The 27,424-nt window shown below is 42.6% G+C and overlaps 1 protein-coding gene across 1 annotated transcript; it reads right to left on the reverse strand.

Annotated features, from left to right (window-relative positions):
* Positions 1 to 24,231: 24,231 nt before the first annotated feature.
* On the reverse strand, positions 24,232 to 26,161 carry LOC124697928 (dof zinc finger protein DOF3.6-like). The gene is made up of 2 exons (XM_047230452.1): positions 25,829 to 26,161; positions 24,232 to 25,588 (listed from the first exon to the last, which is right to left on the reverse strand). Exons 1-2 carry the CDS (start codon positions 25,880 to 25,882, stop codon positions 24,503 to 24,505), a joined length of 1,140 nt encoding a protein of 379 aa, XP_047086408.1. The 5' UTR covers positions 25,883 to 26,161; the 3' UTR covers positions 24,232 to 24,502.
* Between the last annotated feature and the right edge of the window lie 1,263 nt (positions 26,162 to 27,424).

The following is a 27,424-nucleotide window of genomic DNA, read 5'->3' on the forward strand; positions in this document are numbered from 1 at the left end:
TTGGATGCACGAGTAGAGCTCATACTTAGTACAGGTGAAGGCTAGCAAGAGACTAAGAGCGACCAACTAAGAGATCAATAACGGCCATAATCATGCATAACGACAACATTATTAATCAAAGCCTACAGTGATATTACAAGTCAAAAACTAAATGATCATAGAGGCTTGAGGTGACTGGTTTGTAGTCATAACATGGTGTAAGCATGCGCTAAGTCAACCCACATAAAACATTTAAAGTAGAATACCACAATATTATGGTTTTGTATGATTAAAACAACACGTGATTCTTTTAATGGCACATTAAGCACTCTCAGCTATTCGAGACAAGTCATGCTACAACAATAACTACTAAGCATAGAATTAAAATAATATCTAACATGACACGTTAAAGTCTAAGCCACAGTCTAAACAAACTTCCTTTTGCACCACTATAAGCATGAAATATTTTACTCTTCCCCAACACCAATCAACTTTTTTTTGAAACAACTCTCATAATAATTTACAATGAAGACCAGAGAGCTGAGATGCATGAAAAATAGGAGCTAAAAGCATTGCAGTAGCTAGACAAGAATACTCAACAAATATAAGTGAAGAGTACGAGTATTCACATGAAAAAGCGGAGCATGTCTCTCTTCCACAAAAGAATGCTAGGATCCAACCAAGTTGATTACAGCAAACAAAATAAAATAAAACTAAAAACAATAATAAAGACGCTCCAATAACAACACATAGCATATGAAGCAATAAAAATATAGTGTCTTGAAAGATTAGCTGATATTTTTGTTGATGAAGAAGGGAATGCCTTGGGCATCCCCAAGCTTTGACGCTTGCATCTCTTGGATATTTCTTGGGGTGACATGGGCATCCCCAAGGTTAAGCTTTTGTCCATCCTTCATCTCATCATTCTTCTCTCCCTACTCTTGAAAACTTCCTTCATACAAAACTTCACACAGTTTTCATTAGCAACATTAGTGTATTCAAGATAATAAATCCACTTTGGTTCAGTTTCAACACAAGTCAAACATCCATTAGAACATTAGCTACTGTAGCAAATTCTTTTAAAAGCTCTTTCTCTCAAAAGAACTCAGGAAGAAAAAGATTAAGAGGTAAATGCAAATAGTGGCAGAAATCTGTCAAAACAGAACAGCAGGTAAAGATCGATTTTTTTGAAAATTCTCTGTTGCTCAAATCGAAAAGTGCAAAACTAATGAAAGTTAGATAATAACCCGGGGCATATGCTCAAAAAATTTCAGATCAATCTGACGTTCTGGCTGAGAGTAATAATTTTTTGGTGGCAGCACATAATCTGTTTTGGGACAACAACTTCCCCAAATCTTACCTTCTTTCTATTAGAGGCTATTATTGGCACAAAAACAAAATAAAAAGGATAAGGATAGGTTGTTACAGAGGTAACAACTTTCAAGACTCAACAAAAGAAAAATTACAGAAATAAAACATGGGTTAACTCCCAAGAGTGCTTTTCTTTAACGCCTTTCATCTAGGCACAGTAGTTTGAGAAGATGTTCACATAAGAAATATGAATTGAAGTAAAAGAGAGCATCAAGAAGCAAATATAAAACAAATTTAATTCTAACCCACTTCCTATGAAAAATAATCTTGTAAAGAAACAAGTAATGGAAGCACAAAGCAACAAGCATAGGAAAGCAGAACAAGTGCAACTTCAAAATTTTCAACATAAAGAGGTGAAACTTAATATTGTTGAGATACATAAAACCATGTTTCCATCTCTCATAATAACTTTCAGTAGAATCATGAATAAAATTAACAATATAACTATCACATAAAACATTCTTATCATGAGCCACATGCATAAAATAATTATTACTCCCCACATAAGCATATTCATTCTTATTAATTGTAGTGTGAGCAAATTCAACAAAATAGCTATCATTATTATTCTCATCACCAAAATCATCAAATATAGGAGGCTTATCGTAATCATTATTAATTTTCTCATCACTGTAATCATCATATATTGGAGGTATAGTATCATCATAGCAAATTTTCTCCTCTAAAGGTGGGGAACTAAAAAGATCATTTTCATAAAAACTAGCTTCCTCAAGCTTAGACTTTTCCATAGAGTTAGCAATAATGGTGTTCAAAGAATTCATAATAATAACATTGTTATTAGCATGCAAATAAAGTTACATAGGTTTTTTAGTTTTCTCTTCAAACACCTCATGTCCTAACTTATGATAAATATTGTAAAGCTCTCTAATTTTTTTGTTGTTTTCCATTAAGCCTTACTAGTGAAAATAAAAACAAGAAACAAAATGATATAGTGGCAGAATCTAAAGGAAATAACTTCGAGCACTCACACACCAGTAACAGTACTAGAAGATAGCTTGGTAGCCAGAGAATATGATTACCTTTTACCTTACTTCCCCGGCAACAGCGCCAGAAAAGAGCTTGATGTCTACGCACGCTTCTATTCTTGTAGACAATGTTGGGCCTCCAAGTGCAGAGGTTTGTAGAGCAGCAACAAGTTTCCCTTAAGTGAATCACCCAAGGTTTATCGAACTCAGGGAGATAGATGTCAAAACTATCCCTCTCAAGCAACCCTGCAATTAAGATACAAGAAGTCTCTTGTGTCCCCTACACACCCAATACACTTGTCAGGTGTATAGGTGCACTAGTTTGGCGAAGAGATAGTGAAATACAAGTAATATGGATGACCATAAGTGGTAATTGCAATCTGAAATAAAAATGGCAGCAAACAAACCTGTAGCAGAACTGGTTGTAAATGGTGTTTCAATGCTTAGAAACAAGGCCTAGGGATCTTACTTTCACTAGTGGACACTCTCATCAATGATATCATAATTGAATATATAAATATCATCTCTTCACTATGTGATGCGTGCAGTTGACACACGTCCGTTGGGAACCCCAAGAGGAAGGTGTGATGCAGACAGTAGCAAGTTTTCCCTCAGAAAGAAACCAAGGTTTATCGAACCAGGAGGAGCCAAGAAGCACGTTGAAGGTTGTTGGTGGCGGGATGTAGTGCGGCGCAACACCAGGGATTCCGGCGCCAACGTGGAACCTGCACAACACAACCAAAGTACTTTGCCCCAACGAAACAGTGAGGTTGTCAATCTCACCGGCTTGTCGTAACAAAGGATTAACCGTATTGTGTGGAAGATGATTGTTTGCGAGAAAACGAGTAAAGAACAAGTATTGCGATAGATTGTATGCGATGTAAAGAATAGACCGGGGTCCACAGTTCACTAGAGGTGTCTCTCCCATAAGATAAATAGCATGCTGGGTGAACAAATTACGGTCGGGCAATTGACAAATAGAGAGGGCATGACAATGCACATACATGATATGATAAATATAATGAGATTTAATTGGGCATTACGACAAAGTACATAGACCGCTATCCGAGCATGCATCTATGCCTAAAAAGTCCACCTTCGGGTTATCATCCGAACCATTTCCGGTATTAAGTTGCAAACAACGGACAATTGCATTAAGTATGGTGCGTAATGTAATCAACAACTACATCCTTGGACATAGCATCAATGTTTTATCCCTAGTGGCAACGAGCACATCCACAACCTTAGAACTTTCCGTCATCGTCCCAGATTTAATGGAGGCATGAACCCACTATCGAGCATAAATACTCCCTCTTGGAGTTAAGAGCAAAAACTTGGCCGAGCCTCTACTAATAACGGAGAGCATGCAAGATCATAAACAACACATAGGTAATAGATTGATAATCACCATAACATAGTATTCTCTATCCATCGGATCCCAGACAAACACAACATATAGAATTACGAGATAGATAATCTTGATCATGTTAGGCAGCTCACAAGATCCGACAATGAAGCACATAAGGAGAAGACGACCATCTAGCTACTGCTATGGACCCATAGTCCAGGGGTGAACTACTCACTCATCACTCCGGAGGCGACCATGGCGGTGAAGAGTCCTACGGGAAATGATTCCCCTCTCCGGCGGGGTGCCGGAGGCGATCTCTGAATCCCCGAGATGGGATTGGCGGCGGCGTCTCTGGAAGGTTTTCCGTATCGTGGCTCTCGGTACTGGGGGTTTCGCGACGAAGGCTTTAAGTAGGCGGAAGGGCAACGCGGGGGGGGGGGGCACACGAGGGCCCCACACGCTAGGGCCGCGCGGCCAAGGCCTGGGCCGCGCCACCCTAGTGTGGCGGCGCCTCGTGGCCCCACTTCCTTTCCCCCTCGGTCTTCTGGAAGCTTCGTGCAAAAATAGGACCACGGGCGTTGATTTCGTCCAATTCCGAGAATATTTCCTTACTAGGATTTACGAAACCAAAAACAGCAGAAAACGACAAGCGGCTCTTCGGCATCTCGTTAATAGGTTAGTGCCGGAAAATGCATAAATATGACATAAAGTATGCATAAAACATGTAGATATCATAAATAATGTGGCATGGAACATAAGAAATTATAGATACGTTTGAGACATATCAAGCATCCCCAAGCTTAGTTCCTACTCGCCCTCGAGTAGGTAAACGATAACAATGATAATTTCTGGAGTGACATGCCATCATAACCTTGATCATACTATCGTAAGCATATGTAATGAATGCAGCGATCAAAACAATGGTAATTGACATGAGTAAACAAATGAATCATAAAGCAAAGACTTTTCATGAATAGTACTTCAAGACAAGCATCAATAAGTCTTGCATAAGAGTTAACTCATAAAGCAATAAATCAAAGTAAAGGTATTGAAGCAACACAAAGGAAGATTAAGTTTCAGCGGTTGCTTTCAACTTATAACATGTATATCTCATGGATATTGTCAATGTAAAGTAATATAACAAGTGCAATATGCAAGTATGTAGGAATCAATGCACAGTTCACACAAGTGTTTGCTTCTTGAGGTGGAGAGAGATAGGTGAACTGACTCAACATAAAAGTAAAAGAAAGGTCCTTCAAAGAGGAAAGCATCGATTGCTATATTTGTGCTAGAGCTTTTATTTTGAAAACATGAAACAATTTTGTCAACGGTAGTAATAAAGCATATGTATCATGTAAATTATATCTTACAAGTTGCAAGCCTCATGCATAGTGTACTAATAGTGCCCGCACCTTGTCCTAATTAGCTTGGGTTAACAACGATCATCATTGCATAACATATGTTTCAACCAATTGTCACAAAGGGGTACCTCTATGCCGCCTGTACAAGGGTCTAAGGAGAAAGTTCGCATTGGATTTCTCGCTTTTGATCATTCTTCAACTTAGACACCCATACCGGGACAACATAGACAACAGATAGTGGACTCCTCTTTTAATGCTTAAGCATTGAACAACGATTAATATTCTCATAAGAGATTGAGGTTTTATGTCCAAACTGAAACTTCCACCATGATTCATGGCTTTAGTTAGCGGCCCAATGTTCTTCTCTAACGAGTATGCATACTCAAACCATTTGATTGTGAAAACTGCCCTTACTTCGAGACAAGACGAACATGCATAGCAACTCACATGATATTCAACAAAGAGTTGATGGCGTCCCCGGGAACATGGTTATCGCACAACAAGCAACTTAATAAGAGATAAAGTGCATAAGTACATATTCAATACCACAATAGTTTTTAAGGCTATTTTGTCCCATGAGCTATATATTGCAAAGGCGAATGATGGAAATTTAAAGGTAGCACTCAAGCAATTTACTTTGGAATGGCGGAGAAATACCATGTAGTAGGTAGGTATGGTGGACACAAATGGCATAGTGGTTGGCTCAAGGATTTTGGATGCATGAGAAGTATTCCCTCTCGATACAAGGTTTAGGCTAGCAAGGTTTATTTGAAACAAACACAAGGATGAACTGGTGCAGCAAAACTCACATAAAAGACATATTGTAAACATTATAAGACTCTACACCGTCTTCCTTGTTGTTCAAAACTCAATACTAGAAATTATCTAGACTTTAGAGAGACCAAATATGCAACAAATTTTAGCAAGCTCTATGTATTTCTTCATTAATGGGTGCAAAGTATATGATGCAAGAGCTTAAAAATGAGCACAACAATTGCCAAGTATCAAATTATCCAAGACATTTTAGAATTACTACATGTAGCATTTCCCGATTCCAACCATATAACAATTTAACGAAGAAGATTCAACCTTCGCCATGAATACTATGAGTAAAGCCTAAGGACATATTTGTCCATATGCAACAGCGGAGCGTGTCTCTCTCCCACACAATGAATGCTAGGATCCATTTTATTCAAACAAAAACAAACAGACGCTCCAAGCAAAGTACATAAGATGTGACTGAATAAAAATATAGTTTCAGGGGAGGAACCTGATGATGTTGTCGATGAAGAAGGGGATGCCGTGGGCATCCCCAAGCTTAGACGCTTGAGTCTTCTTAAAATATGCAGGGGTGAACCACCGGGGCATCCCCAAGCTTAGAGCTTTCACTCCTCTTGATCTTAATATATCATACTCCTCTCTTGACCCTTGAAAACTTCCTTCACACCAAACTTCAAGCAAACTCATTAGAGGGTTAGTGCATAATCAAAAATTCACATGTTCAGAGGTGACACAATCATTTTTAACACTTCTGGACATTGCACAAAGCTACTGGACATTAATGGATCAAAGAAATTCATCCAACATAGCAAAAGAGGCAATGCGAAATAAAAAGCAGAATCTGTCAAAAACAGAACAGTCCGTAAAGACGAACCTGGAAGGGGCACTTAACTTGATCAAACGGAAAAACTCAAAACTAATGAAAGTTGCGTACATATCTGTGGATCACGCACGTAAATTTGCAGATTTTTTTGATTTTTTTACAGAGACTTCTGCGCGAATTCATGACAGACAGCAATGCTTGTTTACGTGCAGCAATCCAAATCTAGCATCAACTTTACCATAGAGACTTTACTTGGCACAAAAACATGATAAGGAGAGGTTGCTACAGTAGTAAACAACTTCCAAGACTCAAATATAAAACAAAGTACTGTAGTAAAAACATGGGTTGTCTCCCATAAGCGCTTTTCTTTAACGCCTTTCAGCTAGGCGCAGAAAGTGTATATCAAGTATTATCAAGAGATGAAGCATCGACATTACCTTGGGCTTTACCCTTACCTTTATTGTTATTTTTGTTACTCTGTGATTTAGGAAATATGTGTCTACCCCCGGGTGTAGAGGTGAATTTTAGGGTGCCTTTTCCCATATCTATGACTGCTCCCAATAGTTTCAGCAGGGATCTTCCGAGTGTGATTTGTCCTGTTCCTGCACATTCAATAACAAGATAATCAATGGATATTGTTCTCCCAAGAATGGTTGTATGCACACCCGCAGCTATTCCATTAGGAATTATAATAGAGTTATCAATAAGAGTTATTCCTTCTCCCCCTTCAATGAATCCCCAAAGTTGCAAAGATTCATGAATACTCTTAGGCATTAAGCAAAATTCAGACATAATATCACAATTGGCATGAAGAGTTTGGTCACCGATAACAATTTTAATAGTAGGATCCCATAATGAAGGTTCAGAGTTCACTAAAACTTGATCAAGACGGTTACGAACATATCTATAATTTTCATTCAAGCGAGATGCGCTTGTCTCAAGAGTGTTTAATCTATTATAAATGCTAATAAGGGCTGAATCAAAGTTATTAGCTGAATCATGTGATGCAACCAACTTTTTTATGGCATTAAAAGCTTGATCCCCATTGCAATGAAGGAAATCTCCTCCCACTACAGACATCCAAGGCATATCTATAGCGAATCATAAGACCAAAATAAAAATTACTAAGGAGCAAACTTAGCGTCATTTGAGGTTCAGCTTTACGATAAGAAGTAAAAATTCTCTACCAAGCATCTTTAAAACTCTCCTCATCCCCTTGTTTAAAAGTAAAAACTAATTCCTCAGGTGAAGAAGTAACAGGTGCAGAGCTAGACATGATAACAAAAGTAAACTAAATGCAAGTAACTAATTTTTTTGTGTTTTTGATATAGAGAACAAGACAGTAAATAAAGTAAAGCTAGCAACTAATTTTTGTGTGTTTTGTTTAAGTGCAGCAAACAAATAGTAAATAAAATAAAGCAAGACAAAAACAAAGTAAAGAGATTGGATTGTGGAGACTCCCCTTGCAGCGTGTCTTGATCTCCCCGGCAACGGCGCCAGAAAAAGAGCTTGATGCGTGCAGTTGACACACGTCCGTTGGGAACCCCAAGAGGAAGGTGTGATGCAGACGAGTAGCAAGTTTTCCCTCGTGAAAGAAACCAAGGTTTATCGAACCGGGAGGAGCCAAGAAGCACGTTGAAGGTTGTTGGTGGCGGGATGTAGTGCGGTGCAACACCGGCGATTCCGCGCCAACGTGGAACCTGCACAACACAACCAAAGTACTTTGCCCCAACGAAACGAGTGAGGTTGTCAATCTCACCGGCTTGCTCAGTAACAAAGGATTAACCGTATTGTGTGGAAGATGATTGTTTGCGAGAAAACGAGTAAAGAACAAGTATTGCGATAGATTGTATGCGATGTAAAGAATAGGACCGGGGTCCATAGTTCACTAGAGGTGTCTCTCCCATAAGATAAATAGCATGTTGGGTGAACAAATTACAGTCGGGCAATTGACAAATAGAGAGGGCATGACAATGCACATACATGATATGATAAATATAGTGAGATTTAATTGGGCATTACGACAAAGTACATAGACCGCTATCCAAGCATGCATCTATGCCTAAAAAGTCCACCTTCGAGTTATCATCCGAACCCCTTCCGGTATTAAGTTGCAAACAACGGACAATTGCATTAAGTATGGTGCGTAATGTAATCAACAACTACATCCTTGGACATAGCATCAATGTTTTATCCCTAGTGGCAACAAGCACATCCACAACCTTAGAACTTTACGTCCATCGTCCCGGATTTAATGGAGGCATGAACCCACTATCGAGCATAAATACTCCCTCTTGGAGTTAAGAGCAAAAACTTGGCCAGAGCCTCTACTAATAACGGAGAGCATGCAAGATCATAAACAACACATAGGTAATAGATTGATAATCACCATAACATAGTATTCTCTATCCATCGGATCCCGACAAACACAACATATAGAATTACAGATAGATGATCTTGATCATGTTAGGCAGCTCACAAGATCCGACAATGAAGCACATAAGGAGAAGACGACCATCTAGCTACTGCTATGGACCCATAGTCCAGGGGTGAACTACTCACTCATCACTCCGGAGGCGACCATGGCGGTGAAGAGTCCTCCGGGAGATGATTCTCCTCTCCGGCGAGGTGCCGGAGGCGATCTCCCGAATCCCCCGAGATGGGATTGGCGGCGGCGGCGTCTCCGGAAGTATTTCCGTATCGTGGCTCTCGGTGCGGGGGTTTCGCGACGAAGGCTTTAAGTAGGCGGAAGGGCAACGCGGGGGCCACACGAGGGCCCCACACGCTAGGGCCGCGCGGCCAAGGCTCGGGCCGCGCCGCCCTAGTGTGGCGGCGCCTCGTGGCCCCACTTCCTTTCCCCCTCGGTCTTCCGGAAGCTTCGTGCAAAAATAGGACCCCGGGCGTTGATTTCGTCCAATTCCGAGAATATTTCCTTACTAGGATTTCGAAACCAAAAACAGCAGAAAACAAGAATCGGCTCTTCGGCATCTCGTTAATAGGTTAGTGCCGGAAAATGCATAAATATGACATAAAGTATGCATAAAACATGTAGATGTCATCAATAATGTGGCATGGAACATAAGAAATTATAGATACGTTTGAGACGTATCACTATGCTACTCTGAACCACTCTCCGGTTGGATAACAAGCACCAATTCACCGCATATGGTTGCAAAAGCACACTTTAAAGTTCGCGTTCCAAACCTAGGGACACCCCACTCTGTCACTTTGAGCATCCAAAGATAGTACTAACAAACACCACAATTTCATAGAGACATCCAACACAAATTATAACTCATGATAAGTATTTATGTAATCTTTAGCCTAAGAGACACACACGGTGCGCACACTGTCACCTTCACACCGTTGGACAAGGTGTCTCTGGAGATCACAATAATAAAACCACTTGAGTAGCATAATAGATGAAGAGTAACATCTAGGTATTCAACTAGATTACAAAGCTCATGATCACATAAAGATCACACCATGGGAGAGAGAGATAAACCAGATAGCTACCGGTAAAGCCCTTAGCCTCGGGGGAGAACTACTACCTCCTCATCATGGGAGTCAGCAATAGCGATGAAGATGGCGGTGGAGTCGATGAAGATGGCTCCGGGGGCAATTCCCCGTCCCGGCAGGGTGCTGGAACAAAGCTTTATGTCCCCCGAAACTTGTCAACGATGGCGGCGGAGCTACGAAACTTTTCGTATATGGAGGCTGATTTCTTTAGGGTTTTCGCGTCGGGAGCAATATATAGGCGAAAGGGCGATGTCGGTGGGCGTTCGGGGGGGGGGGGGCACACCATGCCTAGGCGCGCCTAGGGGGCCACGCCTAGGGGTGGTGTGGCCGCCTCCCGGCTCTTCTCCGTATCCCCATTGGACTCATTCGTGACAGAAAAATAGGAACTTCGGCTTTTGTTTTGTCCAATTCCGAGAATATTTCAAGAACAACTTTTCTGAAATACAAAAACAGCAAAAAATAGGAACTGGCACTTTGGCATCTTCTTAATAAGTTAGTTCCAAAAAAAATGCATAAAAATGCCACAAAATGTAAAAATACATATAAAAATTGGTGTAAAACAAGCATGAAGCATCAAAAATTATAGATACGTTTGCAACGTATCAGGGACTTTAACATAATCCGGGACGCTATAGATAAGAATAACGCGAACTTGGATTTGCCAAGAATCCACAGTTTCAATGATGTGATAGCGGCCATGTCCCTTCGTGAGGTGACACATGTAGGGGCACGGTACACCTGGACTAATAAGCAACTCAAACCGGTCCGCTGTGTGCTGGACAGAGTCTTTGTGTCTCCGGCCTGGGAGGCCAGTTTCCCTCTCTATACCTTGAAGGCTATTATTCGGATTGGGCCGGACCACAACCCGCTTCTGCTCTGTAGTGGGGATGGCCTGGTTTGTAGACCTTCGAGGTTTATGTTCCAAACGTGGTGGTTTGAGGTGCCGGACACTTCGTGGGGTCAGTCCGTTGTGATTTGGAAGGGTTCCTTGCTAACCTAGGACCGCAGCGAGGAAGTATTGAGGCCTGGTTGTCTGTTGCAAGGAGCATTAGACAATTTCTTAGGGGTGGGGGCCCAACTTAGGGAAGGTGAAGCGAGAGTTTAGGGGTGCCTTATTGGCCCATGTCGTCGAACTTGACCGGGTGGCGGATTCGGTTGGCCTGGATGAGGAGGGTTGGGCCCTTAGGTATCACTTAGAGGACGAACTCATCCTTGCGGACCAGATGGAAGAGGAGTATTGGCGCCAGCGGAGTCGCACGCAGTGGCTGCTAGTGGCTGCTCCAGGGGGATGCATGCACGGCCTACTTCCATGCCATCGCTAATGGCAAGCGTCAGAAGTGTGGCATTCCGCGGCTTGTTATGGATGGGGGTGAAATCTCAGAATAGAAGATGCTTTTGGCCCATGTCTATGATTTCTATTGCCAGCTGATGGGGACAGCTGGTGAAACTCGCCTTCTGGGGCTGGGTCCTAACCTTTGGCCGTCGGCCAAGCTCTTATCCAGGGAGGAGAACGAGGAGCTGGAGAGGGCCTTCTCGGCTGAGGATCTGGAAGAAGTGATGCACATCATGAAAGGGGACACGGCGCCGAGACTGGATGGGCTCCTGGTCGCCTTTTACAAGAGGTTCTGGCCTACCCTGAAAGGCCCGATCCTCCAGCTTCTTAACGACTTCGCTCTAGGGAGGGTGGATGTCTCGCGTCTTAACTTTGGTATCCTTTCTCTCATACCTAAGGTGTCTGGTGCGGATTCGATCAAGCAATTCTGCTCCATTGCGCTAATTAATGTCATCTTTAAGTTTATTGCTAAAGCTTATGACATCCGTCTTGCTCCGTTTGTGCACGGGATAATTGATCGTAGTCAGATGTCATTCATTAAGGGGAGGGCGCTGCATGAAGGGGTTCTAGCTTTGCATGAGACACTAGTAGGAAACTAGTTATAGGTGGAATGCCTTTTTGTGGAGCACCAAATAACCATGCGCCACTAAAAAAAATTGTGGTGCACCGAGGCACGTGTGATACGTCTCCAACGTATCGATAATTTCTTGTGTTCCATGCCACATTATTGATGTTATCTACATGTTTTATGCACACTTTATGTCATATTCGTGCATTTTCTGGAACTAACCTATTAACAAGATGCCGAAGTGCCGCTTGCTCGTTTTCTGCTGTTTTTGGTTTCGAAATCCTAGTAAAGAAATATTCTCGGAATTGGACGAAATAAAAGCCCGGAGGCCTATTTTCTCACGAAGCTTCCGGAAGACCGAAGACGAGACGGAGAGGGGCCACGGGGTGGCCAAACCCTAGGGCGGCGCGGCCCCCTTGGCCGCGCCGGCTCGTGGTGTGGGCCCCCGTGCCGCCTCTCGACTTGCCCTTCCGCCTACTTAAAGCCTCCGTGACGAAACCCCCAGTACCGAGAGCCACGATACGGAAAACATTACGAGACGCCGTCGCCGCCGATCCCATCTCGGGGGATCCCGGAGATCGCCTCCGGCACCCTGCCGGAGAGGGGAATCATCTCCCGGAGGACTCTACACCGCCATGGTCGCCTCCGGAGTGATGAGTGAGTAGTCTACCCCTGGACTATGGGTCCATAGCAGTAGCTAGATGGTTGTCTTCTCCCCATTGTGCTATCATTGTCGGATCTTGTGAGCTGCCTATCATGATCAAGATCATCTATATGTAATTCTATATGTTGCGTTTGTTGGGATCCGATGAATAGAGAATACTTGTTATGTTGATTATCAAAGTTATGCTTATGTGTTGTTTATGATCTTGCATGCTCTCCGTTTCTAGTAGAGGCTCGGCCAAGTTTTTACTTTTAACTCCAAGAGGGAGTACTTATGCTCGATAGTGGGTTCATGCCCGCATTGACACCGGGACAGATGACAGAAAGTTCTAAGGTTGTGTTGTGCTCGTTGCCACTAGGGATAAAACATTGATGCTATGTCTAAGGATGTAGTTGTTGATTACATTACGCACCATACTTAATGCAATTGTCCGTTGCTTTGCAACTTAATATCGGAGGGGTTCGGATGATAACTCTGAAGGTGGACTTTTTAGGCATAGATGCGATTGGATGGCGGTCTATGTACTTTGTCGTAATGCCCAATTAAATCTCACTATACTCATCATGATATGTATGTGCATTGTCATGCTCTCTTTATTTGTCAATTGCCCAACTGTAATTTGTTCACCCAACATGCTGTTCGTCTTATGGGAGAGACACCTCTAGTGAACTGTGGACCCCGGTCCAATTCTCTTTACTCGAAATACAATCCATCGCAATACTTGTTTTTACTGTTTTCTCTGCAAACAATCATCTTCCACACAATACGGTTAATCCTTTGTTACAGCAAGCCGGTGAGATTGACAACCTCACTGTTTCGTTGGGGCAAAGTAGCTTGGTTGTGTTGTGCAGGTTCCACGTTGGCGCCGGAATCTCTGTGTTGCGCCGCACTACATCCCGCCGCCATCAACCTTCAACGTGCTTCTTGGCTCCTCCTGGTTCGATAAACCTTGATTTCTTTTCGAGGGAAAACTTGCTGCTGTGCTCATCATACCTTCCTCTTGGGGTTGCCCAACGAACGTGTGAAATACACGCCATCAAGCATATTTTCCGGCGCCGTTGTCGGGGAACGAAGAAAAGCTACACCACAAAGATTTCTAACTCCCACGTCAACTACACGCCAGACATATTTTCCGGCGCCGTTGCCGGGGAGATCAAGACACGCTGCAAGGGAGTCTCCACTTCTCAATCTCTTTACTTTGTTTTTGTCTTGCTTTATTTTATTTACTACTTTGTTTGCTGCACTAAATCAAAATACAAAAAAAATTAGTTGCTAGTTTTACTTTATTTGCTATCTTGTTTGCTATATCGAAAACACAAAAAAAAATTAGTTACTAGCATTTACTTTATTTTTTTCATCATGTTTCCTTTTAATTTTACCACAAAGAACATACCGGTAGGACGTGGGTCCATAGTTGGGAGAAATAATATAGAAGAATTCTTCAACCATGTTAGTACTATTGATGATTTTGAGGATAGACACTTGGTAGACCTTGCGCCTACTTATGAAATTGCTGCCGCGCATTTAGTTCGCTTGTTGGAAACCAAATTTGTTAATCTCAATCCTATAATCCAACATATGTTTTTCACACTTGGTGATATGGAAGAAGGGGAAAAGAAAGATTTTGTTTTAGAAACCCTTCTTAGAGAATTTGGTGGTCTAGCAAGAGAAGCTAGAAAGGTCTTTGCTAAATTTAATATGCTTGGTTCTCCTACTAATTTTGCTAGTCTCCTTGAAAAGATGGATATGGATAGAATAAGATACACTAATAATATTGATGATGGTGAGGAGATCAAAGCACCAATACCATGCAAGCTCCTAGCTATGAATGATGCACTAGAAAATAATTATGCTTGGCTTGTTCCTGAAAATTTGTTTGATGAGAGTAGCACACCTAAGACTAATGAAAAGGGAGATGCTAAAACTTATATATCTAATATAATATGCCTAGTTGAGAAAACTCCACACCTCGCTGAGAATGCACCACCCTTCGATAATACTTGATACACACTTTCGCGCCTAGCTGAAAGGCGTTAAAGAAAAGCGCTTATGGGAGACAACCCATGTTTTTACCTACAGTACTTTGTTTTTATTTTGTGTCTTGGAAGTTGTTTACTACTGTAGCAACCTCTCCTTATCTTAGTTTTGAGTTTTGTTGTGCCAAGTTAAGCCGTTGATAGAAAAGTAAGTACTAGATTTGGATTACTGCGCAGTTCCAGATTTCTTTGCTGTCACGAATCTGAGCCCACTGCCCTGCAGGAAGCTCAGAAAATTATGCCAATTTACGAGCATGATCCTCAGATATGTACGCAACTTTCATTCAATTTGAGCATTTTCATTTGAGCAAGTCTGGTGCCATTTTAAAATTCGTCAATACGAACTGTTCTGTTTTGACAGATTCTGCCTTTTATTTCGCATTGCCTCTTTCGCTATGTTGGATGAATTTCTTTGATCCACTAATGTCCAGTAGCATTATGCAATGTCCAGAAGTGTTAAGAATGATTGTGTCACCTCTGAATATGTCAATTTATATTGTGCGCTAACCCTCTAATGAGTTGTTTCGAGTTTGGTGTGGAGGAAGTTTTCAAGGGTCAAGAGAGGAGTATGATGCAACATGATCAAGGAGAGTGAAAGCTCTAAGCTTGGGGATGCACCCGGTGGTTCACCCCTGCATATATCAAGAAGACTCAAGCGTCTAAGCTTGGGGATGCCCAAGGCATCCCCTTCTTCATCAACAAATTATCGGGTTCCTCCCCGAAACTACATTTTTATTTGGCCACATCTTATGTGCTTTTTCTTGGAGCGTCGGTTTGTTTTTGTTTTTGTTTTGTTTGAATAAAATGGATCCTAGCATTCACTTCATGGGAGAGATACACGCTCCGCTGTAGCATATGGACAAATATGTCCTTGGTTTCTACTCATAGTATTCATGGCGAAGTTTCTCCTTCGTTAAATTGTTATATGGTTGGAATTGGAAAATGATACATGTAGTAATTGCTATAAATGTTTTGGGTAATGTGATACTTGGCAATTGTTGTGCTCATGTTTAAGCTCTTGCATCATATGCTTTGCACCCATTAATGAAGAAATACATAGAGCATGCTAAAATTTGGTTTGCATATTTGGTTTCTCTAAGGTCTAGATAATTTCTAGTATTGAGTTTGAACAACAAGGAAGACGGTGTAGAGTCTTATAATGTTTACAATATGTCTTTTATGTGAGTTTTGCTGCACCGGTTCATCCTTGTGTTTGTTTCAAATAAGCCTTGCTAGCCTAAACCTTGTATCGAGAGGGAATACTTCTCATGCATCCAAAATACTTGAGCCAACCACTATGCCATTTGTGTCCACCATACCTACCTATACTACATGGTATTTTCCCGCCATTCCAAAGTAAATTGCTTGAGTGCTACCTTTAAAATTCCGTCATTCACCTTTGCAATATATAGCTCATGGGACAAAATAGCCTTAAAAACTATTGTAGTATTGAATATGTAATTATGCACTTTATCTCTTATTAAGTTGCTTGTTGTGCGATAACCATGCTTACTGGGGAACGCCATCAACTCATTGTTGAATTTCATGTGAGTTGCTATGCATGTTCGTCTTGTCTGAAGTAAGGCGATCTACACTGAGTTGAATGGTTTGAGCATGCATATTGTGAGAGAAGAACATTGGGCCGCTAACTAAAGCCATGATTCATGGTGGAAGTTTCAGTTTTGGACAAATATCCTCAAATCTCTAATGAGAAAAGAATTAATTGTTGTCAAATGCTTAAAGCATTAAAAGAGGAGTCCATTATCTGTTGTCTATGTTGTCCCGGTATGGATGTCTAAGTTGAGAATAATCAAAAGCGAGAAATCTAAATGCGAGCTTTCTCCTTAGACCTTTGTACAGGCGGCATAGAGGTACCCCTTTGTGAAACTTGGTTAAAGCATATGTATTGCGGTGATAATCCAGGTAGTCCAAGCTAATTAGGACAAGGTGCGAGCACTATTAGTACACTATGCATGAGGCTTGCAACTTATAAGATATAATTTACATGATGCATATGCTTTATTACTACCGTTGACAAAATTGTTTCATGTTTTCAAAATCAAAGCTCTAGCACAAATATAGCAATCGATGCTTTTCCTCTATGAGGACCATTCTTTTACTTTCAATGTTGAGTCAGTTCACCTATTTCTCTCCACCTCAAGAAGCAAACACTTGTGTGAACTGTGCATTGATTCCCACATACTTGCTTATTGCACTTATTATATTACTCTATGTTGACAATATCCATGAGATATACATGTTACAAGTTGAAAGCAACCGCTGAAACTTAATCTTCTTTTGTGTTGCTTCAATACCTTTACTTTGAATTATTGCTTTATGAGTTAACTCTTATGCAAGACTTATTGATGCTTGTCTTGAAGTGCTATTCATGAAAAGTCTTTGCTTTATGATTCACTTGTTTACTCATGTCATACACATTGTTTTGATCGCTGCATTCTCTACATATGCTTTACAAATAGTATGATCAAGTTTATGATGGCATGTCACTCCGTAAATTATCTTTGTTATCGTTTTACCTGCTCGGGACGAGCGAGAACTAAGCTTGGGGATGCTGATACGTCTCCAACGTATCGATAATTTCTTGTGTTCCATGCCACATTATTGATGTTATCTACATGTTTTATGCACACTTTATGTCATATTCGTGCATTTTCCGGAACTAACCTATTAACAAGATGCCGAAGTGCCGATTGCTTGTTTCTCGCTGTTTTTGGTTTCAGAAATCCTAGTAAAGAAATATTCTCGGAATTGGACGAAATAAAAGCCCAGAGGCCTATTTTCTCACGAAGCTTCCAGAAGACCGAAGACGAGACGGAGAGGGGCCACGGGGTGGCCAAACCCTAGGGCGGCGCGCCCCCCCCTTGGCCGCGCCGGCCTGTGGTGTGGGCCCCCCGTGCCGCCTCTCGACTTGCCCTTCCGCCTACTTAAAGCCTCCGTGACGAAACCCCCGTACCGAGAGCCACGATACGGAAAACATTACCGAGACGCCGTCGCCGCCGATCCCATCTCGGGGGATCCCGGAGATCGCCTCCGGCACCCTGCCGGAGAGGGGAATCATCTCCCGGAGGACTCTACACCGCCATGGTCGCCTCCGGAGTGATGAGTGAGTAGTCTACCCCTGGACTATGGGTCCATAGCAGTAGCTAGATGGTTGTCTTCTCCCCATTGTGCTATCATTGTCGGATCTTGTGAGCTGCCTATCATGATCAAGATCATCTATATGTAATTCTATATGTTGCGTTTGTTGGGATCCGATGAATAGAGAATACTTGTTATGTTGATTATCAAAGTTATGCTTATGTGTTGTTTATGATCTTGCATGCTCTCCGTTTCTAGTAGAGGCTCTGGCCAAGTTTTTACTTTTAACTCCAAGAGGGAGTACTTATGCTCGATAGTGGGTTCATGCCTGCATTGACACCAGGACGATGTGACGAAAGTTCTAAGGTTGTGTTGTGCTTGTTGCCACTAGGGATAAAACATTGATGCTATGTCTAAGGATGTAGTTGTTGATTACATTACGCACCATACTTAATGCAATTGTCCGTTGCTTTGCAACTTAATACCTGGAGGGGTTCGGATGATAACTCTGAAGGTGGACTTTTTAGGCATAGATGCAGTTGGATGGCGGTCTATGTACTTTGTCGTAATGCCCAATTAAATCTCACTATACTCATCATGATATGTATGTGCATTGTCATGCTCTCTTTATTTGTCAATTGCCCAACCGTAATTTGTTCACCCAACATGCTGTTCGTCTTATGGGAGAGACACCTCTAGTGAACTGTGGACCCCGGTCCAATTCTCTTTATTGAAATACAATCTACTGCAATACTTGTTTTTACTGTTTTCTCTCGCAAACAATCATCTTCCACACAATACGGTTAATCCTTTGTTACAGCAAGCCGGTGAGATTGACAACCTCACCGTTTCGTTGGGGCAAAGTAGCTTGGTTGTGTTGTGCAGGTTCCACGTTGGCGCCGGAATCTCCGGTGTTGCGCCGCACTATATCCCGCCGCCATCAACCTTCAACGTGCTTCTTGGCTCCTCCTGGTTCGATAAACCTTGGTTTCTTTCTGAGGGAAAACTTGCTGCTGTGCTCATCATACCTTCCTCTTGGGGTTGCCCAACGAACGTGTGAAATACACGCCATCAAGCATATTTTCTGGCGCCGTTGCCGGGGAACGAAGAAAAGCTACACCACAAAGATTTCTAACTCCCACGTCAACTACACGCCAACGTGCGCCACTAAAAAAATTTTGTGGTGCACCAAGGCATGTGCGCCACTAAATAATGACATTTCTGTGGCGCACCAACTCTTCATGCGCCATAGAATTTGACATTTCTCTGGCGCACCAACCCTCCATGCGTCACAGAAATCTGGTGGCCCGTGGCCAATTATTGGGTTGACCAATTCTGAGTATTTCTGTGGCGCATGGAGCTGGATGCGCTATAAAAATGTTGCTTTATTATGGCGCATGTGGCCAAATGCGTCACAGAAAACAACATTTATGTGGCGCATCGAGCTACATGCGCCACCGAAGTTTTTTCAACCGTCCACACCCCCCTTGGATCGCCTTTTTTGTTTTAAAAAAATCACAGAAAATTGTAGAAACTTGCAAAAACAATTCCTTTGAGTTGTACTTATATTAAGTGGTATAATTGTAGGGAAAATAGAAAAACATGGATTTCGATGTATTTTGCAAAAAAGGTCATGAAATATTCAAACTGGATTTCTGGTTGCATACGAACTCGAAAAAAATGCACAATATATAAAAATGACCGGGAGAAAAAAAATCTGGCGAAATTCCGGCGGCTCCAGATCTAGATCTAGCCGCCATTTTTTTAATTCAAAAAATATATTTTTTGTGGCGCCTGGGTCTGTGCACCACAAAATTTGAATTTTTATGTCCTGGATTTAGTGGCGCACCCTCCGTGCGCCACAGAATTTCAAAACGGTGCGCCACTAATGAGCATTTTCCGACTAGTGAGATTGCTCATGAGCTTAGGGTCAAGAGGCTTGGGGGTCTCTTCCTGAAGCTTGATTTCGAGAAAGCCTATGATCGCCTAAACTGAGAATTCTTGCATGAGGTTTTGTGCCGGAAAGGGTTTTCTGGCGCCAGCGTTCACCGCCTACTTCAATTGGTCTCGGGAGGCTAGACTGCGGTAAATGTTAATGGTGAAATTGGACCGTTCTTCAGGAATGTGCGGGGGTGCGGTAGGGCGACCCACTCTCCCTGATCCTGTTTGATTTCATGGTCGGCCTTGCGGGTCATGTGCGGGGAGTCATTCCAGATCTTATTCCAGGGGGTGTGACACACCTGCAATATGCAGACGACACCATGATCCTTATCGAACCGACTGAGTTAGGGATAGCGAACCTAAAGCTTCTACTTTTGAGCTTTGAGAATATGTCGGGGTTGAAGATTAACTTTAACAAAAGTGAGGCCATCGTAGTGGGAACTACGGACCAGGATTGGGTTTGCTTTGCTAATTTGCTTAACTGCAAGCTGGGAAAGTTCCCTATCTCATACCTGGGGCTGTCAGTGATCGACATGACCCTCCGTACTTCAGACTGGGACTTTCTGAGCGGAAAGGTGGGTCATAGAGTGGATCCGTGGCAAGGCCTTTACCTTGCTTACACTAGTAGAATAAGAGGCTTTAGTCCCGGTTCATAACCTTTACCTGGATTCGCAACCGGGACTAAATATGCGAGACTAAAGCCCCCCTTTAGTCCCGGTTGCTTATGAATTGGGACTAAAGGTCCATCCACGTAGGCTGCGTGCGTCGGGGCGAAAATGTCTCCAGGTGAAATTTTCTAATTTTTTCCACTCCTTTTTTTCTATTTTTTTAGAATTTCTAGTTATTTGCATAGTTTAGTCTCTATCTCTAACTACACTTATCTCTAGTCAAATTACTTACTCGTGGTCAAACTTCCCGCTCGGTCACCCATCCTCCCACAACTCCCGCACTAGCACGCTTAACTTCCGAGTTCCATCATGTCCCTCATCCAAGTGTTTCGCGCGCATGTATGTGATACTAGTATCATATCAGTCATATTAACATGTTGGTCGATGTCATATTTCTTTATTCTTTGAATTTTAAATAATTCTTTCAATAAACAAAAGTAATGATGTAATAATAATCTTGAATAAATAAATAAACATTAACTTTTAATTTGTATTATTTTAATTATTTATAATTTTTTAATTTTTTAAATATTTATTTTTTGCAAAACCTAAAACCTAAAAATTTGAAAATCCAAAAATTGGGTAAAGGTAATAGTAATCTTTATGCAGGATGCAATTATTAATTTTATTTTTTTGAAAACTAAAAAAATATATAATCCGTAATTTTTAGCAAAAAATAAAATCTTCCTTCTTTTATATTTTCATTTGGAACTTTTTCCGACATGATTTTGATATATTATACGTTTTTTCCGACGTCGTATGCAGAAGTTATGCGGGCATGCTAAACTCACCAATTCATGCATGTCCAGCCTCCCTATATTTGTGATGAGTATGTACATGCTATTTGATGCGACTCATGCGAGCTTTGATAAGGTGAGATCCTACTTCTTTTGGGAAAGTGTGGGACAGAAGCGTAAGTACCACATGGTCGATTGGGTGACGGATGGTGTGTAAACCTAAGGAGTTGGGGCGGGGGGGGGGGGGGCTTGGCACCCTCAATACTCGCATTATGAACATTTCCTTAATGCTTAAATGGCTTTGGAAGCTATACCAGAACGCACATGGTCTACGGGTAGATCTGCTGCGGGCGAAATACTTGGGGGACAGCGATATCTTTGCACCGTCTGTACCAGAAAAAGGGGTCGCAGTTCTGGAATGCCCTTCGGAAGTTAAAATGGTACTTTAAGCCGGGAGCTAAACACCAGGTGTGGAGTGGGGGACGTACCTATTTCTGGTTGGATTGGTGGTCTGGGCGATCGCTGGTGCGGGAGCGGTACCCCAACCTTTTCGGTTGTTGTGCGCTCCCCTTCCTGACGGTGCATTCGGCCCGAGATGGGGAGGGCTGGCGAATCCGTTTCCGTAGGAAGTTCGGCATGGCTGAGATGGTGGAGTGGGATAACTTGACCAGGGAAATTGAGGGTTATGCTCCCTCTGAGGAGGTAGATGGGGTCTCCTGGAGTTTGGAGGCCTCTGGAGCTTACTCGACTCGTTCCCTCTATGTTCGTCTATCGCAGGGGGCGGCGGTGACGCACTTTAAGAAGGTCTGGAGTCTGTGTGTGCCGCCTAGGATCAAGATTTTCCTTTGGCAGCTGATTAGGGGACGGCTACCAAGCGCGGAGCAGATTGCCAAGCGCCAGGGGCCCTCAAATGGCGAGTGTGGCCTGTGTGGCATGGTTGAGGATTGTAGTCACATCTTTTTTGGCGGATCCTTAGCCAAATTCATGTGGACAGCGATCAGGGAGATCTTGCACTTTGATTGGAACCCGGCGGGGGCTGGTGAATTCTTAGAGATTTCTCAGGGACTATCCGGCCAATACCGTAGACTAGTTTGGTTTGCATTCGCCGCGCAATGTTGGGCCCTTTGGAACGTTAGGAACAAAATGATCTTTGATGGCTCGCTTATCAGTAACCCAGCTGATGTTCTCTATAAAATGCTCATATATATGCAAAAATGGCGGATGCTGGTGAAGTCGAGGGATAGGAGCCTGCTGGACGCGGCGATGGAGGAGATCAAGCGTCTACATTCCAGCCTGAGCGAGCAAGTCTGAGTGTTTTTTCTATCTTATGTTTCTGGTTTAGGACTTGTTGCTCGCATGTGTTTTAGGAGGACCTGGGAGCTCTCATGTGTGTTTGTGCTATGGGTTGAGTGTTGTATGGTTTGTATGATGTGGATTCTGCTAGTTGAGGCTTTATTAAGTTAAAACAGGGCCTTATGGCCTTACCTCTAAAAACGGATTCGTGTTGGAGCATACTGATATATAAAAGCTATGTAAGTTACTCTAGATTTCTAGCACCATTTCCCAATCTTAGAGAGGGAAAATACTGACCCACAACCTGAAATACAGTTCAGATACACTTATACAGAGCAATGTAATATTTAGTTTGGATCTATCAACATAGATGATATTATTGTTGGCAGATAAATTTAGAAGGCAAGTATATGTTAGTTGTGATGGTAAAATTGTAGTTTAGAAGGTGAATATAACGGTTTCCGGATGGTAGTGGTAGAACAAAATATATTAAAAAAGTATTCTAAATCAAGTCCCAGTACTGTACGTATTTTCTGGGCCATCTTATATAGATAAAAAAAGGTGCAAGAAGACGGGAAGTTTTAGAGTTGCGCAAAGCTTCTTTCCTACCAATTGAATCTTCATCATTTGAGGTACGGTATTTAAGCACATATAAAAAATTCTATATTTCATACTCACGGAACATGTATGCGGTAGTGTTCCCATTTAAAATACAAGAAAAATACCCACTTTGATTTATCATAAATGTCATGGGTTAACTGAAATAATACCGGCTATAATATATATTTATCCAAAATATGATGACATTGAAGTATAGTTATGCTAACTGGATCTGAAATCATTAGGTCAAATTGAGCATGTGTGCCATACTTTATTTCATATCAGAGTAGATAAGTTATCGACAGATATGAGCTTCACTCTCAATTAAATTATATTCTTTACTCCATGACACTAAGACCCAAAAGTTGGTAAAAAACGTAGAAGATTGACTAATGACATACTCATAAATTGTCTTGGATTTTTGTTACTATCAATGTTATCATTTTTAAATTACAACACATAGTTTTATAATAAATAAACACTTAAAAAATTATGCATTTGGTGAACATAAACTGGATGAAATTTCATTTCTATCACATAAAGTTGAAACAAGTCCAGCCGTGCAATATGCACGGGCCACCCCGCTAGTTAAGCATAGAAAGAAGAAAAACTGACCGATATCTCACACTGTCACTAGAAGATTAAGTGCGATACTGATCGATTCTGGCCAGCAATCAATTTGGAAATGAATAACTGCAATGTATCACAAAATATATGTGCATATACTATTTACAGATATTAGGTTGAAACTATAGATATTAGCAATAATTCCCGTGTAATTGAACTATACGCTTTGTGCATATATTTACCAGAGAAATGTAGCTAAAACAAAAGGCATGCATGCAATTAAGAGATCACTGCTCGTAACTTGCATGAGTTCTAATGGGATGTGCTCAGTCAAAACTCGACAAGAGGAAAACATGGTGATGACTTCAGATTTCAGAAGGTACATATATGGAACAAACATACTAAGTTAACTGGAAAAAAAAAGTGAACAATACATTCATTTGATACAAGTTTCACTGAACAAATAAACAATCTGACCACTCCTGAATCTCCAAGTAAATTAAAAATATATGTGATCATATATATACCCCCCATGCATCATGTATCGCGATCGATCCCTACTCGTAAACAATGGTGTGATAAGTTTTGAAAGGTGACCCAGCGGACACGTACTACACAGGCAAATCAAATGGTGCAAAAGTGTTAAGCAAAGGAGCAACTTTAACTTGAATTTCCTACCTTGGACCATCATGAGCTAGCAGCGCTTCTACAGTAGTACCTGATGAAGAATTAAAACTTGAACACCTTCTTTAATTTAATTACCTCCTCATTTCATCTCCTGATCAAACCATGCATCTGCATCTTGTATTGATCAAGAAATTGCGGTGTGCTACAACAGGCCGCCACCGTCACCGCCACCCGACGAGGAATGAAATCCGGGGATGTTCATGGTCCAGCTGCCACTGCCATTGCCGGTGTTGTCGCTGGCGCTGCCACCCCAGACGCCCTCCCCTTGGCGAAGCGCCTCCATGTACTGCCTCTGCAGGCTCATCTCTTGCCCTTTGCTGTCCGCCTCCTTCATTGATGCTTCTTCGGTTGCACTGGTCTGCCCTAACGTGAACATCGCCGGCAACGGTGTTGCTGCGCTAGGCCCCGCCGCTCGATTAGCTTGCAACCCCAGTTGGTACATCGGCGGCGCCGGTGGAAGTTCCAAGAAAGGGAAGTGCTGCTGATGAGGCTGCTGCTGCTGCTGCACTCTCCACTGCTCGAGTGACGCGCTAAAGGTGGCGCCGCCGCCGCTTGCAAGCGGGAACTGATCCACGCTCCCGTCCATGTGCTGCCGCTGCTGCATGCCGAGCGGCGGGAGCCCGACGGAAAAGGCTAGCCCTAGGTTGGGCCCCGGCGGGTGCATCGTACCCAAGAACGGCAGGTGGTGCGACATGGAGCTGAGCCCCGACGGGATCATTGCTCCGGTGGGTCCCGGGTTTGTCGATGCCGCGGTTGATGGCATCGATGAGGCGCCACCGGCTAGCTGCCTGGCTGAGGAAGAAGATGGCTTGGAGGAGGACGCGGCGGATGACTTGGACGAGCGCTTGTTGCGGCGGCACCCACCGCCCACCGGGACGGTCCGGAGGGCGCCGCCGCGCGTCCAGTAGCGGCGGCACGCCTTGCAGAAGTGGCGGGGCTGCGAGAGGGAGTAGTTGTTGTAGTAGCAGAACTTGGTGTTGGTGGAGTCGCAGCGCGGGCACTTCAGCGCCGGCTCCGGCTGCGGCACCCGTGCCATCCTAGCGCGCTCCGTCATCGAGTTCGGCCGCGCCTGCTGCTCGCCCGCGACTTCATTGGCCACCGAGCTGCTCGGCAGGCCGCCGGCTTCGGGCTGCGCTGCCGTAGCCGTTGTCGGGCCCACGGGCATATGCTGTTGCTGTGCATCTCCTCCTCCGCCACCGCCCGTCGCCCTCGGCTGCTGACCTTGCTGCTAAGTACACACACATGTAAACCTTTCATAGATCAGGAGACAAGAAAACGTTGAGAGAATTGTCTGTGAATATTCAAGAGGAGAATATATGTCTTCATGTTAAGTTGCTTTAATTGTACCAAATTCTGTTTCTATGAAGAAGCTGTGCGTGTATAGATGGATCGGTACCGTGTGCTCTAGTCAGAAGAGAAGAATTGAAGGACCCAGAAAAGAGCGAGGGAGAGGATCATGCAGTAGTACCTGGTTATTCCAATTAGGCGGATCTAGGTATGCAGGCGACGGAGGGAACACCATGGAAGCCAGTTAGTGGTGAGATATATTTCCTCTCACTCTCTCTTAACTCCTCCAGCTTTTCTGCTGCTTCGAATTCAGATCTTTCCTTTAGAATTTGCACTTTTCCTTGGTGAGGATTTGTGTTTGTAGAGAAAAGGAAGCAAGCAGGGGAGAAGAAAGGAAGGAAGAGGTGGTGGAGTCCTCTACCTAGCTAGCAGGTGGTGGAGAATCACATCCAGCAGTCGCAAGCAGAGAAGACAGTAATGAGAGAGGAAGAGCTAGGAAAGAGAAAGGGCGCAGAAAAGCATGAATTCATCTTCGCCTTTTAAGCTTATGATAGCTTTATATTTCTAGTATTTGCTTCGTGGGGCTGGGGAGAATGTTTGAGTAATTAAAGATTTCTTAGTCTTTAAGCTTAACACTCTTTCACCATTGTGGAGATACATAGGGACTGAGATGGCATGAAACGTCTGGACGGCTAGTGAGTAGTGAGTAGTGACTGATGAGCACTCTTTTTTTTTTCGAGTAACGACTTTTAAGTACTCTTGATGACTTCATAGCATGGAAATTTTAAGATATAGGGAAATGAATTAATGAGGAAATGAAACAAGACATGGACCTTCGAAAACCCTAATCGAGGATGCAGACCAAACGGCTAGTTCACCATTTTTCATTGAGTTTTTTTTTTTTTTGAACCGGGGGATGCCTAGGTCTTAATTTGCATCGGTTGATGTATACGACCTTTTAGTAAATAATCGAGAGATTCATAGTTTACAACCTTTGAATCAAAAATAGTTGAAACATGAACCAACCACTTAAAAATAGCAAAGCGGTATATTATGCGCATAATCATCCAAGAGTGGTCCTAGAAACATGTTGCCAGGACCGGTTTTAAGTAGGAATGAGAAACAAGCCGAGCTGAAACATTATGGGCAGCTAGCTATATCTAGGCTTATAGTAAGAGATTCAAACTCTCTCTTTAGTGGATACACACGACATGAAAAATGTAATGGAAGGCTGGACACATCGCACCATCAGGCATTAGAAAGAAATCAGTGGTAACCAGAGTATGCTACCCGGGCTGGACCAAAAAGGGATTAATACTACTTCAAAGTAGAAAATCCGATGACGTGACCGCTCTAAAACGAAGCGAGCAGAACTACACTTCAAAATGAAGTAAGTTAGAAAATGGGTGAGATAGCTTAGTTAGTAAGAAATCACATAGGACTCAAAATTTTTGAAAAGCGATTGAATAGATAACTAAAACATACAAAAATCCAATGCTGCCATTTTCAAATGGTTGAACCCAATAACCATGTCATGGCGTAGCTCCCCCGGCTAAAGACATGACCATGTATGGATCCAATGTGAAGCCACTGGGATAACCTATTTTTCGAAATGGGGGATATACCCCAGCCTCTGCGTCAAAAAGATGCATACGGCTGCTTTATTACCTTATTCAAGTCCAGTTTTAACCTTATTACAACTCAAGTCTCATGTCTAGTTGATATGAAAATCAACCAACGCAAGAAAAATAAAGCAAAAGACAAAGCAGCATCACAA

The sequence above is a fragment of the Lolium rigidum genome, chromosome 3, assembly GCF_022539505.1.
Source record: "Lolium rigidum isolate FL_2022 chromosome 3, APGP_CSIRO_Lrig_0.1, whole genome shotgun sequence".
NCBI classification, from domain to species: domain Eukaryota; kingdom Viridiplantae; phylum Streptophyta; class Magnoliopsida; order Poales; family Poaceae; genus Lolium; species Lolium rigidum.